The sequence below is a fragment of the Miscanthus floridulus genome, chromosome 2 (genome assembly GCF_019320115.1).
Source record: "Miscanthus floridulus cultivar M001 chromosome 2, ASM1932011v1, whole genome shotgun sequence".
Classification (NCBI taxonomy): domain Eukaryota; kingdom Viridiplantae; phylum Streptophyta; class Magnoliopsida; order Poales; family Poaceae; genus Miscanthus; species Miscanthus floridulus.
Window position 1 is genome coordinate 31,835,169 of NC_089581.1, and position 16,607 is coordinate 31,851,775.

The window sequence follows — 16,607 nt, forward strand, 5'->3', positions numbered from 1 at the left end:
TGCTTCTGCGTCCTACTTGCTCGCGACAGTGTGACTGTGTTGTCTATCTATATAGCCCAATGGGCCAAAGCGTGCAGAAACAATAATGAAGATTCAGCAGCTATGGTATCACTTAAGATTCCTCGTCAAGAACCTACGCTAAACTCTTCGGCATGATCAGATCACATGATCTGTTGGAAGATTATCAGAGCAATTTAGAAGTCAGGATGCTATGTAGGGACGCCGGGTCTCGTGGGCGGGCGGCGCGGCGCGGCGGCAACAGTCGCTGGCCATAGCTGTGGCCGATGGGGCGGTGGGGGAGGAAGACGAAGAAGATGAGGAGGAGAGGACAGGTCGTAGTGGGCCTGCGTTAGGTAGCTTCCGGTTTCCACAATACCCCGGTGGAAAGATGGGTGCTTGTTTCCATAAAGCCCCGGAGAGAAAAGAGCCCCGGAGAGAAAGAGGGCGCTTGTTTCCACAAAGCCCGAAGAGAAAGAGGGTGTGCATTGCAATTGCAAGCCCTCGTGAGGAGGGATTTTAGAATGTTTTGTGCTTTGCCGCGGCATGCGACAAGGAGAGGCATGAACAGATTTGGGCAAGACTTTAGGAACAACTTCTCTCTGACTCGATTTGTGCTAAAACTGATTATTTTTCCACTTGCTATCCTCTATGGAAATTTGCACCTACACCTGGTGCCTTTTGTAGTTGGTTGTTCATTTGTGCACTTGTGCTAGGCTGCTTCGTTGGAGAACGAAATAATAACACATCTAATCATAAATAAATCTTGGCTAAACCTGTGTGATCGCTAAGAGATCAAGCCACTAACAGCTCACACCCACGCGTTACAGGGCCTTACTCTGTTGCTCACTCGAGCACAGACAGTGGCGGATACAGAACATGATTGAAGGAGGGCTGGTCTCTTCTTCTTCCCCTCTCTCTCTATTTTTCTTCTTTCCTCCACCTCTTCTTCTCCCTCACCCTCCCAATATTTCCATTGATGCACCAGCCGTAGGGGGGGCTGGAGCCCCCCAGCCCCCTGTAGATCCGCCCCTGAGCACAGAGGCAACGAAATCTTATCTTTACTCCCTCTATTCCAAATTATAAGTCATAAATTATAAGTTGTTTTAACTTTTTTTTGGTATGTCTGTTTTGCTATGCATCTAGATATAATGAATGTCTAGATACATAGCAAGTTCTATGTATTAAAAAAGTCAAAGTGACTTATAATTTGGAACGGATGTAGTATATTTGCTATAGTCGTAACACTCACAATTTTCACACAAATTTGTTGACATATAAGCTTCAAGACACCAATGATATTATGAGTTAGCAATAAAACAAAATTGCAAATCAAGCATCATGGAGAAGCTAAAAATACGTGGCTTCTACTAGCTTCCTCACCTTCCCTATCTCCTCAAAGCCAAAGTAAATTATTTTACCTAGAAGTCTGGAACTAGCTACTCGACCAGATTTCAACTCCTCTACGAGCGTGTTTGTTTGCCTGATCGTGGGCCACAACCTGGCTATGCACCCGACGTGGCTGAACTGCACCCGGACGTGTTTATTTTCGTTTCTCGTGGGCTCAGCCACGCGCTGACTCTCTCCGGCCATTTTGAGCATTTTGGGCAAGATGTAGTTCCCCAACTCTTTTGTTGCATGGACCTCATATAAACCATGCAAACAAACATAATCTCCTACGAACCTAGTTTACCTGGGCCACTGCAAACAACACAACAGGTTTCAGCTTGTAGACCGGCCTTCTCCTATCTTGACTGGGCTTGTTTGAACGAGCCATCCAGGCAAACAAACATGTCCTACTTGTAGAAAAACTTGTGCTTCGGCTCTATCAAAGAAGTTAGAGCCATAGCCATTTCTGAAGAAGCGAGAGCCAAGTTCCAAAATCAAGTACGGAGCGTTTCAAATATATATTGCCCATTGGACTCTCAAACGAAACAATGTTTGCTATAAGCTAGTTCATGCATCAATTAAATACTTACTATTTATTTATGTAGTGCTATGCATAAAAGTTTTTTGGAAAAAATATGAAATTTGGTACATCTATATTTGAGATTGATAGACATCCACAAAACATAAAAGTTTAAAGTCACTTTAGTTTAACTAAAAATTGATAAGTTGCTGGTACCAAGTCTTAACTTAATTTTCTTCATGGATTTATATATAACATGAAGCATAGGTGTACCAAGTTTTATTCTTTTGGAAAACTATATAATATCTATAGATTTAGATAATTTAATATTTCCAATGTTTTGTGTGTGCTCGGTAGATTTGCCTTCTCGCCTAGCCTTATCTGCATGGGCACTGGCGGAGGGCAGTGGAGGCGAACCTGGGCTATGCCCCCCCCCCCCCCCCCTAGATTCATGTCCTCCTGATGCATAGGTTTTCTCCCATTGCAAAACTAGAAGATAGAATGCAGATTATGTTTGTTCGTGTCCTGAGAGAGATCGATCAATGCTAGCAGCCAACACTGCTAGAGCAAATGGCAGGCAGCAATACCAACCGGAATCAACTACTAATTAGCCCCCCTTGATCTACTTGCATGCTACGGCACTGTACATGTGCAAGCTTTGCTTTGCCTGGTCAGGTGAGCCAATTTGGCTCTCCTGCTTTAGCAAGGATAATCTTGCTCCCACAGATACAACAACCAAACAAGTTAGCTGCTCAACATTTTTAGCTCAGCATGAGTAGTAACGGGCAAACAAACCAAGTACGCCTTTTATACCTTCGCACGTAGTTTACAGGAGGAAGAAGATACTTGGGCCTTAAAGTTTACTCTCTATCATGCTTATACATACACGGAGTATTAAATATAGACTAAAAAAATAATTAATTATACAGTTTGTAACTAATTTACGAGACAAATCTTTTAAGGCTAATTAGTCTATAATTTGACAATGTGCTGCTACAGTAACACATGTTCTAATGATGGATTAATTATGCTTAATAAATTCGTCTCGCGGATTACTGACGGATTGTATAATCCTAACACCCCATGCAACATCCCATGTAACACTCGATATGACACCTCAAAACTTTACACACTAAATTTAAACAAAGCCTTATTTCTATTTCTTTCATGGGGTGGTTCGCATGACTCAAAGTTCTTGACAAGAAAGAGATGAGATCCCCTTTTTCCTGAAGAAAAACAAGAAATCAACTCCATTTTAGTATATATACATGGAAATGCAAGAAAAAAAACCAAATTATATATACCAAGAACAAAAAGGAGAAAATATCTTATCTCATCTCTCTCCCCGCCCTCCCAGGAGTCCCAGCTCGAGACAGCCACAGCCAGGAGCTCCGCCTCCACGCCTCCACCCTGCAGCTTCTCCACGTGACCTCACACATTCACAGTGCCTCGCTGCCCCGCAGCCTCAGCCTCTCATGTCTCTCCTCGCCTCCCCCACGCCGTTCGGCGCGGCCGCCATCTGCCGCCGCGTCGCCCCGCTTCCTCTCCTCACTGGAGGCGGTCGCGCCGCGCTGCACGTGGCCCTCGCGCGCCGCGGCGGGGTCTCGTCCCGCACGCAGCGGCGCCTCGAGGAACGCGGAGGCAAGAAGCGCCGCGGCGGGGTCGCGGCGCCCGACGTGGACGAGGACGCCGCGGAGGCGGGGGCGGCGGAGTGGGAAGGGGAGCCGCTGGGGTTCGAGGTGTCGACGGAGCCCATGCCGCAGCTGCCGGACCCGGAGACGCCCGACTTCTGGGAGGGACCTCAGTGGGAGGCCCTCGGCTTCTTCGTGCAGTACATGTGGGCGTTCGGCGTCGTCTTCGGCGTGAGTGCCTCCTTCTCTCCATTATCCTGCACCACTAGCTGGGTGTTCAGTAGTGGAAGCATAAATCTTTTTCCCCGCAAGATATCGCGCTAATTGGACACGTCCATGACTTCATTATCTCTACGTAGAACTGCCCTGCATATAGAAACTATAATAATTTGACACCATGAACCAATTGCATTCTAAAGTTTTAAACGTTAGCGGAGCACTTTTGACTAGAAAATTGAGTATTGCAGTATAATAGTGTGCGTTTGTCTTCAGCTTGGTGTGTAACTTCACGCACAACAGAATCCCTTTGAAGTGCCAGACAACTATTCTTTCGTTTCACCAGCTGTCCACTCTTGAGTATTTGCAGTACCTTCCTTTCCGGTGGCTATAGGCTGTGAAAGAATGTGTTACCGAAAACATTCATGAAGTTGTGCATTGAATTAGACAATCCTGATTTTTGGTAATTAGCTGCAGCCATACATCCTTGCTGAAGCCTGAACTTGATTGTCATGGAAACTGCCAGTGATTTCCAAAACAAACTGAACAATTTACACTTTACAGACGCAATTCCTTGACTAATATTCACACCTTTTGCGAGTTCTCACTTGCCGATTAATGTTGCTTGCTTGTGCAGCTCATTGCTTGTGGTGTCGCTGTGGCTACCTACAACGATGGGGCAACAGATTTCAGAGACACGCCTGCTTACAAGGAATCCCAATCACAGGAGTTCCCTGAGGAGTCAGAATCATCAAGCGCTGATGTGTTTGAAGGCAATCCAACTGAGGTAGCGCCAGCTCTTGAGTAGGAGGCACGGGGGAGAAGACTTGTCTCTCTATTCAGGCTATTATAGCCTATAGGGCTTTGCGTTTGCAATAGGCAATAAGACATGTAAAAGGCTTGGTTCAAATCTTGATGCTAAGAAAATTGTCTGGTTAATATTGTGTACTGAATTTCCCCTTAGAATCAAATATAGATGGATGGATGGCTAGTGGTGATAGGATTCAACTGTACTTTATACCCAAAAGTAGGGAAACGAAAGAGAGCAAGCATTGCTGTCTTCCCTGTATTTTGCATTCATCCTGCCTCTACGATGGCTTTTCTGGCACATAATCCAAGGGAAATGTATAATTCCTAATTCAAATAATTTTTCACAAATTACATTCTGTACCGGCACAATCTATAATTCAAAGGAACGTGTGGCATTATCAGATTCTGTTTTTTTTAGTGTTCTAGGCTGCGGCTGGAGCTCAGTTCTTTTCAAACTCTCAGAATGCATTATCAGATTCAGTTTTTTTTTAGAGTTCTAGGGGGCGGCTGGAGCTCAGTTCAGCTTCAAACTCTCAGAATGCATTATCAGATTCAGTTTGGATGATCTTTTACCTATAACGGCATTTGCTCACCCAACTACTGCTATAGAATGGCCTGTAACTTCTGAATCGTCTGGCATGTAGTTTGTGCTTTATTGCACATCATCTTTGTATATCTCAACAGCTAGTGAGCACCCGAAAGTTACCCAAAGGGGAGGCACTGCTGTATTCAGAGCTAAAAGCTTGGCTGAGTTGGCTCAACCGCTGAAGGAAGGCCCAACCAACCCAATACCCACGGGACGAGCACCGGAGCACACAAAAGAGCCATTGCCTGAACGGAATTCCCAGGCAGACGGGGGACCATCGTTAAAAAGTGAAAATGTACGCGTTAAGTCATTACACGCTGCTGTTCTTGAGCAATGCAATAACTTTCATGATCCGAGACAAAAAGAGTACGAGGCCGGCCTGGCGGCCGCTTTGCAGAGCTCGCTCACACGATCCATGGCTGTGGTGGTTGCGCACGAGAAAGCTACACGGTGGCCGTCCGTACGTCCCCTACATATTCTTGCTGCCCGCTTGCCATTCCCCGGCAACTGAAAGACGTGTACGCATCCATTAGGCTGGTGACGACCAATGGCTGCGTACGCGGTGACCGCGGTAGAGGAGGCGGCGCAGCTGGTGACCCTGCTGGCGCCTCTGCTCGTCGTGGCGCTCGTCGCCGCGGTGATCGCGTCGGCGTGGGCGGATGGGGGCATGCGCGGGGCCGAGGCGCAGGTGGACGCGCAGGCCGGGGAGTGGGCGCGCTACGTGTTCGGCGCGGAGGTCGCGGAGTCCGCCGCGCCGCGCCCACTCCCGGTGGCGTCCCAAGGGGTGCACGGCTGAGCTATATAACGGTAGACTGGCGCGTACATCACAGTTTTTTTTTTCTCGCTGATTTTTTTTGGCGCGTTCCAGCCTTCCAGATAGATGGACGCATGCAATCCATCTCGTCTACAATCTACACGGATCAGATATTATAGATCCAAGGTCGTTGCAAGTGTCATTCTATAGATTTCTAGTGTACTAGGGTGCTAATGCCTAATGTATGTACCATTAGATTCATGTATATCTGAAAAACGGAAATGGAATTTACTAGTACTACTACCATGGCCTTCACTTTACGGAGAGAAGTTATTTACAACGCATCATTGATTCCCCCCGAACACCCAGAAAACTCTACGACGCGCCAGCCGGAATGCTCTATATGGATCACCTCGCGAACGCGAACACACTACAGCTCGTTCACGTCATCCTCGTCCGCGGCGCTGGCCGACCCGGCCGACTTCTCGTACACCTGCTTGATAACTGGGCCGCACACCTCCTCCACCTCCCTGAGCTTCTCCTCGTAGACCTCCTTCTCCGCCGTTCGTCTCGCGGCGCCGTCCTGCTCCTCCAGCCACTCCAGCGCCTCCGCCAGGGCGGTCTCCATCCGCTCCCGGTCCTCCTCGCCGATCTTCCCCGCCATGCCGCCGGCGTCCCGCACCGTGGCGCGGACGCGGTACACGTAGTTCTCCAGACGGTTCCGCGCGTCGACGCGCTCCCGGACGCGGCGGTCCTCCTCCGCGAACTCCTCGGCCTCGCGCACCATCCGGTCGATCTCCTCCTGGCTGAGCCGGGCTTTGTCGTTGGTGATGGTGATCGACTTGGACCGCCCGCCGGCCTTGTCCGCCGCGGTCACGTGGAGGATGCCGTTCTCGTCCACCTCAAAGGTCACCTCGATCTGCGGCACGCCGCGGGGCGCCGGCGGGATGCCCGTCAGGTCGAACCGCCCCAGCTCGCGGCAGTCCTTGGTCAGGCTCCGCTCGCCCTCGAACACCTTGATCGAGACGGTCGTCTGGTGGTCCTCGTAGGTCGTGAACACCTGCGACTTCTTCACCGGGATCCTCGTGTTCCGCGGGATCAGCTTCGTCATCACGCCGCCGGCCGTCTCAATCCCCAGCGTCAGCGGCGTCACGTCGAGCAGCAAGATGCCTGTCCATCAGTCCACGAACAACGAGAGAATGGTTTGTCAGCGTCGAAGCATTACATCACCACAAATTGATTACACACAAAAGCAAGTGAAAGCACTATTACCTTTGGTCTCGGCGCCTCCCTCGCCGCTGATGATGCTGCCCTGGACGGCGGCTCCATAGGCCACGGCCTCGTCGGGGTTGATCCCCTTGTTGGGCTCCTTGCCGTCGAACATCTCCGTAAGGAGCTCCTGCACCTTGGGGATCCTGGTGCTGCCGCCAACGAGTACAATCTCGTCGATGTCGGACTTCTTGAGCTTGGAGTCGGCGATGGCCTTCTTGACGGACCCCAGCGTCTTCTTGAACAGGTCCATGTTGAGCTCCTCGAACTTGGCCCTCGTCAGCTGCTCCGAGAAGTCGACGCCGTCGAACAGGGACTCGATCTCGACGCGCACCTGGTGCTGGTTGCTGAGCGCGCGCTTGGCACGCTCGCACTCGCGCCGCAGCTTGCCCAGCGCGCGGCCGTCCTTGCTGATGTCCTTCCCGTGCTTCCGCTTGATGAGGCGGATGAAGTGGTCCATGACTCGCTGGTCGAAGTCCTCGCCGCCGAGGTGCGTGTCGCCGCTGGTGGCGAGCACCTCGAAGACGCCGTGGTCGAGGCTGAGCACGCTGACGTCGAAGGTGCCGCCGCCGAGGTCGTACACGAGCACGTTCATCTCCGCGCCCTTCTTGTCCAGCCCGTACGCGATCGCCGCCGCCGTGGGCTCGTTGATGATCCGCGGCACGTTGAGCCCCGCGATGGTGCCGGCGTCCTTGGTCGCCTGCCGCTGCGCGTCGTTGAAGTAGGCCGGCACGGTGACGACGGCGTCCGTGACGCGCTGGCCGAGGTAGGACTCGGCCGTCTCCCGCATCTTGGACAGGATCATGGCACTGATCTCCTCGGGGCTGAACGTCTTCTTCTCGCCGCCCTTCATCGGCACCTCCACGTACGGCTTGCCGCCCTTGTTCACCACTTTGTAGGGGAGGTACTTGACGTCCCGCTGCACCTCCTCCTCGTCGAACCTCCGGCCAATGAGGCGCTTGATGTCGAAGATGGTGCGCTGCGGGTTGAGCGGCGCCTGGTTCTTGGCGGCCTCGCCGACGAGGCGCTCGTCGTCGGTGAATGCCACCCACGACGGCGTGATCCGGTTGCCCTGGTCGTTGGCGACGATGTCCACGTGCCCGTTCCGGTACACCCCGACGCACGAGTACGTGGTGCCCAGGTCGATGCCGATCACTGGCCCCGACGCCGCTTTCCCCGTCTTCCCCTTCCGTACCTCCGCGCCATCAGCCACCCCGCACAAGTACCCTGAGCAAACAAGAGAGAGCAGAACGAGAGCTAGAATAGTTGGCTTCGTCCTCATCGCCGTCATCACCGGATGAGTTGTTCGGATGTTCAATTCGTCTCGTCACTTGCGAGCTGTGCCTTGGTTGATTGATTCTTATGTGATCCTGATTCCTGCAACGGCAGGCGCTGGAATTATATAGGTTCTGGGCTTCTGGCCGTGGCCGCGATGAGCGTGGTAGTCGCCAGAGTGTTCTGGCCCGTGCCGGACCTCCACCTCATAGGGCACCGTAAAAGACGGTCCACGTGAGGTACCCAATCCTGCGTCGCCACGTAGCAGGGTCGCGGTGCGATCAGCTACTTCGATCTGGCCAGAACGTTCGGGGTCCTGAGTCCCACGCTGGTGCGCTAGCCGCTAACCGACGGGGCGGACGAGGCCTAAGAGTTGTTTTTTAAAACATATGGGGGGGGGGGGGGGGGGGGTTGTTCTGCTGAGGTACTCCCTCGTCCCACACAACACGTAAATCTCGCTTTTTTAAATCACACCCGTGAAGATGTGAAATTACGTATGTGTTTCTGCTGTTTTCTTCTTGATACACCCCTGAAACTCACAAGAACCATCTAGAATCTTCACCGGAAGTACAGAGTTAACATGATTTTCTAATTGCATGTGTATTTTTTTTTATTGGTGGATCCCATCATAAAGCTTATCTTCAACCTAGATTTACATGTTTTTGGAACAAGATTTAAACCACATCACGTGTTTTTTTTGGACGGTGAGAGTAGCACGCATCAGCACTTCAGCCAGGCTGTTTTTGGGATAGAATTAGGCTAATGACGTCAGGACATTTGGGCCACGGTGAACAAACTGATGGGCTGGGTGAGCAATTTGTTCAAAGTTCAATATCCTAATTCAAACTTTTAATATTGGTATCAATCATATCTGGATACTCCAAAGTCAGATATTTTTTCTTAGGTAGTGTTTGGATGTAGATATTAGGACCCTGGATTTGGCTTTGGCATTGGCTACCATGTAATCCCATTGTTTGGATGGCTCTGGAATTGGTCGGAGGAATTGGTGCCCAATATCGCGCACCTCTCCCGCACGAAGGAAAGAGCCCGCCCACGATTCTGAGGTCTCCCGCTCTGTATTCGCCCGAAATCACTTCCCTTCCCTTCCCCGCCCCTCGCGCGTACCCCTTCGCGACCCGACTCGAAAAAAAGAAGCACGAGTGAACGACTCCAGAGAGATGCGACGGCGATGGCGGAGGCGATGGGAGGTTGATCCCACTACGGATGCGCTATCTGTCGGCGAGCTCTCCCTCGCGCCCTCGTTCTCGTACATCTCCGACCAACCTCCGTCATTATCCCTCTCTGCGGGTCCGTCTTCTTGCTAGTCTCATCTACTTCCCCCTTCCTGCTCAAATCCTCCTCCTTTGATCTGCGCCTACCCTCACCGATTCATCTTTGCTCCTTTTCCTAATTCCCTTTCGGCATCTAGATCGATCGAGGCCTTCTTTCCTGCTCCCTCCATCGATTCACTCTTTCGAAACCCTAACCCCTTTTCTTTGTATTTTGCAGGTTACTACTGTCAAGTGTTCATTGTTCTTCAGTTCGATTGAAGGTATGTACTGCCTAGATTGATGTGATGTTGGTGTTTCTAAATGATTTTTTGTTTCAGGTTTTGCTCTTTAAAAGTCATGTGTGTGCCTATGTGCATTGTAGCTGCACTATGTCAGATCTTGAGTTGGTTTCCTTCATTAATGAAGAAAATAAAAGGAGAAAGAGGAGGAGGATTATTTTCACAGAACTATACTTTGAGGCAGTTATTCTTGGGCTTGCATATCTTAGTTCGCAGCGGGGGCAAAGGGATTTAGGGTGCTTTAATGATGATGAGCGTAGACATACTCTTAGGAAGTATTTGTTGAAGGAAATGTATGATGGTTCAGAAGTTACATGCTATGATGAGCTACGTTTAACTAAAAGAAAGTTTCATGATTTGTGCATCATGTTGCGTAAAAGGTGTGGTCTTCGTGAGAGTGTTTATGTCGCTGTGGAAGAAAAGGTTGCTATGTTCTTGCTAGTAGTTGGGCATGGTTTAAAAATGAGGTTGTTGCATGGCACTTATAAGCGCTCTTTAGAGACTATCAGTAGGCACTTTTTCTGATGTGTTATAAGTTATTCTATCTTTAAGTGGAGAGTTTATTAAGCTTCCTGGTCCTTCAAATCAACCTCCCAATGATTACAAATGGAAGTGGTTTGGCAATGCTCTTGGTGCATTAGATGGGTGTCATGTTGGTGTGTGTGTTGATGTGGCTGACCAAGGGAGGTACAGAAACAGAAAGCAACAAATCACCACTAACATGCTAGGTGTGGTTGGTTGGAGCATGAAATTTTTGTATGTTTTGCCTAGTTGGAAGGGTTCAGCTTCTGATTCAAGAGTTCTGCGTGATGCAATGAGTCGCTAAGATGCATTTGTTGTACCTCAGGGTATGACCTTTTCACTTGGCATTTTATTTATTTATTTTGGTAGCTATCTAATTTAGTTTTTTTGTAATAGGAAAATATTATTTAGTTGATGCTGGTTATACCAATGGACCTAGATTCCTAGCTCAATTTAGATCCACTAGGTAACACTTAAAAGAGTGGGTTTCAAGTCAACAACAACCTAAAACTCCGAAAGAGTTATATAACTTGCGTCATTCTCGTGCTAGAAATGTTGTGGAAAGCGTTTTTGGTTTGTGGAAGAAAAAATGGGCAATTCTGCATTCTCAAAGTTTCTTTGATATAAAGGACCAGGTAACAAATGTGTACATATGGTGAAAAAAAATTAAATCTCAATTGCAAGTGCTAACGGCCATCAAATGAATGTTGCATATCTGAATTATTAATGCTTGTTGTGTGTTACACAACTTTACAAGAGATAGACAACATCAAATTGATGATTTGTTGCTACCCGAAGTGGATGATGAACTAGCAGCTATGGCCAATGAGTCTATAGATGACGCTACCTCAATTTACTACTGAATGGAACACCTTTAGGGAGCAGCTCGCTAATGACATATATATAGCAGGTCCTTTTGTGATAGCTAGCTGATGGTGCCTTTTGTGATATTTTGTAAATGCATCATCCTAACACATGGCTTTTGTTATCCTTTACTTATAGCACATGGCTGCAGCAAAGGCAAAGAGAGTTTATCTCACATGGACAGATGTCGGGGACCGATTACTGGGGTACCCAAAGAGGTGGAACTAATAACCATCAAACGCTGATGCTTCCGAATAGGCAAGAACGCAACTACACTTCTTGCCCATACAACCGAGGGCTGGCTCCGCCTCGCCCGACGGCTGAGGGCTGGCTCTGCCTCGCCCGACGATCGAGGGCAGGCTCCACCTCGCCCGACGACCGGGGACTGGCTTTGCCTCACCCGACAACCGAGGACTGGCTCTGCCTTGCCCGACGGCTGAGGACTGGCTCCGCCTCGCCCGACGACTGAGGGCTGGCTCCGCCTCCCCCGACGGCTGAGGGCTAGCTCCGCCTCGCCCGATGATCGAGGGCAGGCTCCGCCTCGCCCGACGGCTGAGGGCAGACTCCACCTTGCCCGACGATCGAGGGTAGGCTCCGCCTCGCCCAACGGCTAAGGGCAGACTCTGTCTCGCCCAACGACCGGGGACTGGCTCTGCCTCGCCCGACGGCTGAGGGCTGGCTCTGCCTCACCCGACGTCTGAGGGCTGGCTCTACCTTGCTCGATGGCTGAGGGCTTGCTCTACCTCGCTCGATGTCCTAGGGCAGGCTCCACCTCGCCTGATGTTCCGGGGCTGGCTCCGCCTCGCCCGATAACTGCACCCTACTCCTTCATAATGACGATCACAGGATAAGACAGGACATTCGAGTCAACTGCAGTACCGAGGGCCATGCCCCGCACGACCTATAGGAAAGTACCATTAGGATACGACAGGACGGGCGCTTTAAGCCTTTCCAGGCATGACAGAGCCTGAACAATATTGTAGGCGCTGACTTTTGTCTTACAGTGTTGTGGGCACCGCCATCAGCCCTCGGACGTGGATCCTGACATAAGCATACGACAACCACTACAATCTAGGAGAGAACTCGCATCATCTACAGTAATGGACGTATAGTCACTTCCCTGTCCGCTCCCCGTAGGGTCACGGCTCGGCACCCTGGTATGTCGCACCGTCCGTCGGAGTTGGATGGGACGTGACCACTTGCTAAAACAAAGCCAGAGCGTGGCCCTATCAGGATCAGCAAACATGCTATCCCTAGCATGGTCTGCCATGTCAATAGGGCAGGCTCAAGGGAAAAGGAAGACCCGACACCTTCGAAGGACCTACTCTACCTTTGGTTTTTTCCTCTTTCTCCCATCTATAACCCCTGCTCCCCCTTGGTCTATAAAAGGGAGGGCAGGACACCCCACTAAGGGGACGGATAAATTTCACATACAACACACATCCAAGCAGCAACCGAGCTCTTGGCATCATTTTGACCTTTCCATCAGAGACTTGGGACCTGTTCCTCTCTCGACCGTTTGACCCCCCTACTACGAACCTTTTTTGGTGCTAATAACACGAGCAGCAGCAAACTAGATGTAGGGACATTCTGCCCGAACCTGTATAAACCTTGAGTCCTTTAGTACACCAACCGGACCTAACGCGCAACAAATATAAATTTACTAGTTGGTGTTTGATCGAAACACTGATAGTTGGCGCGCCAGGTAGGGGACCTTTGCATGTTCCGACGATAAACATCAGGGCCTGGATGGCTAGCCATGACATCAGCTAGGTCCTAGGAGCACACATGCGCTTCAGGAGCCTAGACTTCATCATTACGGTGGGAGGAGAGTTGGCATTGGCTCACGTTGCCATCCAATCTCTCCCCTCCATCGGCCTCGACCACGAGAGGCTTGAGCACCGGCTCGATGTCTCCCTTGGACCCCAGCAGTCTAGGGAGGACCAGCGCTGTCTCACCCTTTCTGACGCCAATGACATGGCATGGTCTTCCGAAGAAGGATCCCTCTCTCCGGAACACCACATACGGAGCACCCCGACAGCATTTCCATTTGGTCTCGGCAACGCTACGACGACCGTTAGCCACCTTGTGGCACGACGCATGGTTCAATCGCCCGCGAACAACGAGTTCATGGGGGTGATCGAACACGTCACGGAGTCTCTCCACTACCTCCTCATAGAGGAGTCAGGGTCATCCTCTGGCTCTTACTCTAGTAGGGGGAGCCATCACCCCTCCTGGTAATGCTTCATGACGGGTACCCCTGAGGGGCACGTCGAAAGCATCCCCACAAAGGAGGCTACCCCGGTGGGCAACCTCGGCGACAAAACCAAGGGGGACACAGCGGCCCCACCTCGCATGGGGTGGAGCAGCTAAAAGCCCGAATGCGAGAGATCAAGGAGTCCAGAATCTAGCTTGTGTAGGAGTGCGCGGAGCTCGATCAGGAGATCCAGCGCCGCGGAGACGGTGGGCGCGGATGCGCCATGGCTCATGATGTGAACCGAAGGATCATCATCGATGATGAAGCCCTTCCTCGCTTCACCCGGGTGAGCCAGAACATCACTGTCGCGATGGCCTTGCTCCATGGCCTTCCAAAGGCCATGACGCCCGAGGATCGCCAGGCCCACCATGAGATTTGCACGCTACTCGAGCGTGCGGTGGCGCAGCAGGCTAAGAGCTTGTTGTCTCGACGACGCGAGCTCGATGCCAGCTAGCGCACAACCTCGGTGCGCCCTACTAGGGATGTGTCAGTCCACCAAGCACCATAGGGCAGCATGCAACGCACCATGTTCTCGGTACATTAGCGTCTCGGCCATAACCATGACGCACGTAGCACCCTCGACGCCCGTAGATGCACCTACGATGACCTGAGAGAAGGAGCCCACCGTGGCTATCATCCTCGTTGCGGCGGATGCTACGACAACGGCGAGGACCGGAGCCCGAGCCCTGGCCTACCGGGCCCTCAGGCCTTCGGCCGACACATCCTCAACACTGCTTTCCCACCAAGGTACCGACCACCTACTAATATCCCAAAATACTCTGGGGAGACAAAACCCAGACTTTGGCTCGAAGACTATTAGCTTGCCTACCAAGCTGGTGGTGCGGATAATGACGACTTCATTATCCATAACCTTCCACTGTTCTTAGCCAATTCGGCATGAGTGTGGTTGGAACACCTACCGTCCAACGCGATCTAGAGTTGGGCAGATCTGAAGGAGATCTTTATGGGGAACTTCTAGGACACATACAAGCGCCCTGGGAACCCATGGGACCTCAAGAACTATCGTCAGAAGGCCGGAGAGATGCTTCAAGGGTACATTCGGTGGTTCTCTTGGTAGTGCAATGAGCTCCCTAATGTCGTTGACGCCGACATGATAGGAGCCTTCCTGTCTGGGACTACCTGCAAGTCCTTGGTTCATAAGCTGGGATGCAAGGGCCCGCGAACCACCAAGGAACTCCTAGACATCGCCACCAGCCATGTCTCAGGAGAAGAGGCGGTCGGAGCAATCTTCGATCGCCTCGAGGGCAAGGCAAGGCAGGACGAGGGTGCCAGCGAAGGCACCTCCAATTGTTCCACCAAAAGGAAGAACAAGAAGCAATGGCTTGAGGACTCGCTCGTGGCCGCTGCTGACCACAAGGGTGGTCAAAAGCCCATGGAGGGCACTCCAAACCACTTCAAAAAATTACTCGAGGGGCCATGCCCGAACCATGCTTTCCCAGTTAAGCATATGCTCAAGGACTGCGGCCTCATGCGATGGTTCTTATCTAGAGGCTCCAACAAAGGGGAACAAGGAAAGGACCCTGCCCCCACCGTGGACGACGCTGAGGAGAAGGACGATGACTTTTCGACGTTGGACAACTACCTTATGATCTTCGAAGGATCAGCAGCCTATGACTCCAAACGTCGTTAGAAGGTCATGCTCCGTGAGGTCTACACAGCCGAACCGGCCACACTTCCCTTCCTCCGGTGGTCAGAGTGCACCATAACCTTCGATCGGACTGACCATCCGGATAGCGTCCCACACCTGAGAAGATATCCGCTCATGGTCGACCTGATCGTCGGCCCAAAGCGGCTCACTAAAGTACTGATGGATGGAGGCAGCGGCCTCAACATCATGTACACCAAGACGCTCGACGAGATGGGCATCGACCGAACATGCCTCCACCCAACCTGAGCTCCTTTCCATGTCATCATGCCTAGGAAGCAGGCCATGCCACTCAGGCAAATTGATCTTCCCATTACCTTTGGGGATCAATTCAATTACAGGACTAAAACCCTCACCTTCGAGGTGGTTGGGTTCCCCAGAACCTTCCACGCCATCCTGGGACATCCATGCTACGTGAAGTTCATGGTCGTCCCCAACTATACATATCTCAAGCTTAAGATGCTAGGCCCCCATGGGGTCATCACCGTCGGCACCTCCTTCCAGCGTGCCTATGAGTAGGAGGTCGAGTGCTGCGGTCACACCACAGCAATCGTCGCCTCCAGGGAGCTCGCTGCCCTCAAGGTGGAGGTCACCGAAGAAGCACCTGATGCCAAAAAGTTGACTGGGTCGTTCAAGTTGGCCGAGGGCTCTAAAGAAGTCCTCGTAGACCCTGGGAGCACTGAGGGCAAAACAGTACGCATTGGTACCATGCTTTCCTCTGAATAGGAAAGCACGCTCATCTACTTCCTTCGTGACAACAGAGACATCTTTTTGTGGAAACCCTCGGATATGCCAGGCATTCTAAGGGAGGTCACTGAGCACACCTTGAAGATCCACCTAGGCTCCAAGCCGGTGAAGCAACGCCTACATCGCTTCGACGAGGAGAAACATAAGGCCATCGGTGAAGAGATAGCAAAACTATCGGCTGCCAGATTCATCAAGGAAGTATACCACCTAGAGTGGTTAGCCAATCCCATTCTAGTACGAAAGAAGAGTGGGAAATGGAGGATGTGTGTAGACTATATGGGTCTCAACAAGGCATGCCCAAAGGATCTGTTTCCTTTGCCACGCATAGACCAAATAGTCGACTCAACCTCAGGGTGCAAAACCCGCTGCTTCCTTGATGCGTACTCCGGGTACCACCAAATCATGATGAAAGAGTTCGACCAGCTCATGACATCTTTCATCACCCCCTTCGGGTTGTTCTGCTATGTTTCAATGCCGTTCGGTCTGAAGAACGCTGGGGCTACGTACTAGCGCTGTATGCTCAAATGCTTCGGG

General features: G+C 51.2%; 2 protein-coding genes and 1 pseudogene across 2 annotated transcripts; 2 read left to right on the top strand and 1 right to left on the bottom strand.

The window, feature by feature from the left end:
* The first annotated feature begins 3,250 nt into the window (after positions 1 to 3,250).
* Positions 3,251 to 4,900, top strand: LOC136538350 (uncharacterized). Its single transcript, XM_066530323.1, has 2 exons — positions 3,251 to 3,768; positions 4,391 to 4,900. The coding sequence occupies exons 1-2, from the start codon at positions 3,382 to 3,384 to the stop codon at positions 4,559 to 4,561; spliced, it is 558 nt and encodes a 185-aa protein (XP_066386420.1). The 5' UTR covers positions 3,251 to 3,381; the 3' UTR covers positions 4,562 to 4,900.
* A 1,433-nt stretch (positions 4,901 to 6,333) lies between these two features.
* On the bottom strand, positions 6,334 to 8,466 carry LOC136538351 (heat shock 70 kDa protein BIP2-like). The gene is made up of 2 exons (XM_066530324.1): positions 7,176 to 8,466; positions 6,334 to 7,073 (listed from the first exon to the last, which is right to left on the bottom strand). Exons 1-2 carry the CDS (start codon positions 8,461 to 8,463, stop codon positions 6,334 to 6,336), a joined length of 2,028 nt encoding a protein of 675 aa, XP_066386421.1. The 5' UTR covers positions 8,464 to 8,466.
* Positions 8,467 to 9,636: 1,170 nt separating this feature from the next.
* Positions 9,637 to 11,402, top strand: LOC136536299 (uncharacterized; annotated as a pseudogene).
* Positions 11,403 to 16,607: the final 5,205 nt, after the last annotated feature.